Genomic DNA, 1,945 nt, shown 5'->3' on the forward strand with positions numbered 1-1,945 from the left:
TAGATAATGTGTCAACAACAAATTTACAAATCATAGTTATTAAAGGGAATTAAGTTCTAATTATTAGTATTATTGATATAGACAACATGTTATCTTATATATACCAAAAAAGAAAGAAAAAAGAAAACGTATTATCTTAAGCATCAATGAAAAGTATTACATTATCTCAAACGTAAATAATTTTTTATTACAAAGATTAAAGTCCAAACCTCAAACTCCCACACGTGAATCTTTTTCTCACAGCTGTCGGGTATATAAATAGCCATTGTTCTTACTCAAGCTGATCACATTCACAAATACCAACTCTTCAATCATGGCATCTAAGTCTCACTACACAATTCTCATTGTTCTTTCTTCGTTGTTTATTGGATTCACAACACTTACTGTGGGACTACAAGAACAACTTGATGATCAAGCAACAACATTCCTTCCTGCACTCACCTCTTTGTTGGATTATGAAGATCAGGTACTTGACACTGACACTGATGGAAAAACAAAACCTCCAAAAATTCAACTCCCTCGTCCACGTTCCCCACCATCTCCAAAAACTAGTCCACCCTCTCCAAAAACTAGTCCAAAAACTAGTCCACGTTCTCCACCCCCTCCAAAAACTAGTCCCAAAACTAGTCCACCCACTCCGAAAACTAGTCCACGTTCCCCACCCCCTTCAAAAACTAGTCCACGTTCCCCACCCCCTCCGAAAACTAGTCCACGTTCTCCACCCCCTCCATAAACTAGTCCCAAAACTAGTCCACCCCCTCCGAAAAATAGTCCACGTTCCCCACCCCCTCCGAAAACTAGTCCACGTTCTCCACCCCCTCCAAAAACTAGTCCCAAAACTAGTCCACCCCCTCCAAAAACTAGTCCACGTTCCCCACCCCCTCCAAAAACTAGTCCCAAAACTGGTCCACCCCCTCCAAAAACTAGTCCACGTTCTCCCCCTCCAGCACCATATGGACTTGCCTTTGATCAATTCAAATTAGCTTTACAGTGGCCCAGAGTATACTGCAAGCTTAATGTATGTCCTGAACCCGCGCCAATGTATTTGACAGTGCATGGACTTTGGGCTGGGAAAGGATCCATAGACCTAAATGATTGCCAGCCAAAAACTCCAATAAAGGATGCAGAGATGAATGAAGTAAGTTTTATTTTTATTTTAATTATTATTATTTTTATTATTATATTATAGAAATTTTAATTTACTTTTTTTTCATTTAATCAGATTTTGAAACAAGAAAACCTGCTCAACATGTACTGGCCATCCTTAAGTACCAAGGATAACAAGGCCTTCTGGAGGCACGAGTGGCTTGCACACGGGACTTGCAGTATACCGTTGTTGGGTCAAATTCCCATTCAATACTTTCAGTTGACCTTACAACTCTACCAAAATCATAAAGTACAAAATTTGCTTGACAACACTGGGCTTCTTAAAAAAGAATCTGCATCTAGAGAAGCCATTCGTAAGGCCATACATGACATCACTAATTTCAACCCGCAAATTAAGTGTGTCAAGATTGAAGAAAAAGAATATCTAGTTGAAGTTAGACTCTGTTTCACCGCAAGCAAGACGTCTCCAATATTAAAAGATTGTCCCACAACTCTCTCAAGCTGTTTCGCAGACAATGTTTATTTCTGATATGTAATTTATCCTATTTAAATAAGGGTCCTTCTAGTTCTAACATAGACCAATTATTAATATAAATAAAATAGATAAAGATGTCCCTTTATGACTACTAAAATGTTGGAACTCTATTTCTTCATGACTAAGCTGAATTATTGTACCTTAGAGATAAAGATATATATATATATATATACATATTTTTTAGTTAATTGCACATTGATCGTCCAATGCATTAATTATAGTTTATGATTCCAATTTGTCTCCACATTTTCAAGGTAGAGATGTCCCCTGGATAATCAAAAGTAAAAATGATCGTTGATGATT

At 37.4% G+C, this 1,945-nt stretch overlaps 2 protein-coding genes across 2 annotated transcripts; both read left to right on the forward strand.

Annotated features, from left to right (window-relative positions):
• Positions 1-313: 313 nt before the first annotated feature.
• Positions 314-733, forward strand: LOC123922105 (lysine-rich arabinogalactan protein 19-like). The gene has a single exon (XM_045974850.1). The coding sequence runs from the start codon at positions 314-316 to the stop codon at positions 731-733; it is 420 nt and encodes a 139-aa protein (XP_045830806.1).
• A 306-nt stretch (positions 734-1,039) lies between these two features.
• On the forward strand, positions 1,040-1,636 carry LOC123922106 (ribonuclease 2-like). The gene is made up of 2 exons (XM_045974851.1): positions 1,040-1,138; positions 1,223-1,636. The coding sequence occupies exons 1-2, from the start codon at positions 1,040-1,042 to the stop codon at positions 1,634-1,636; spliced, it is 513 nt and encodes a 170-aa protein (XP_045830807.1).
• The last annotated feature ends 309 nt before the right edge of the window (positions 1,637-1,945 follow it).

The sequence above is a fragment of the Trifolium pratense genome, linkage group LG4 (assembly GCF_020283565.1).
Source record: "Trifolium pratense cultivar HEN17-A07 linkage group LG4, ARS_RC_1.1, whole genome shotgun sequence".
Lineage (NCBI taxonomy): Eukaryota > Viridiplantae > Streptophyta > Magnoliopsida > Fabales > Fabaceae > Trifolium > Trifolium pratense.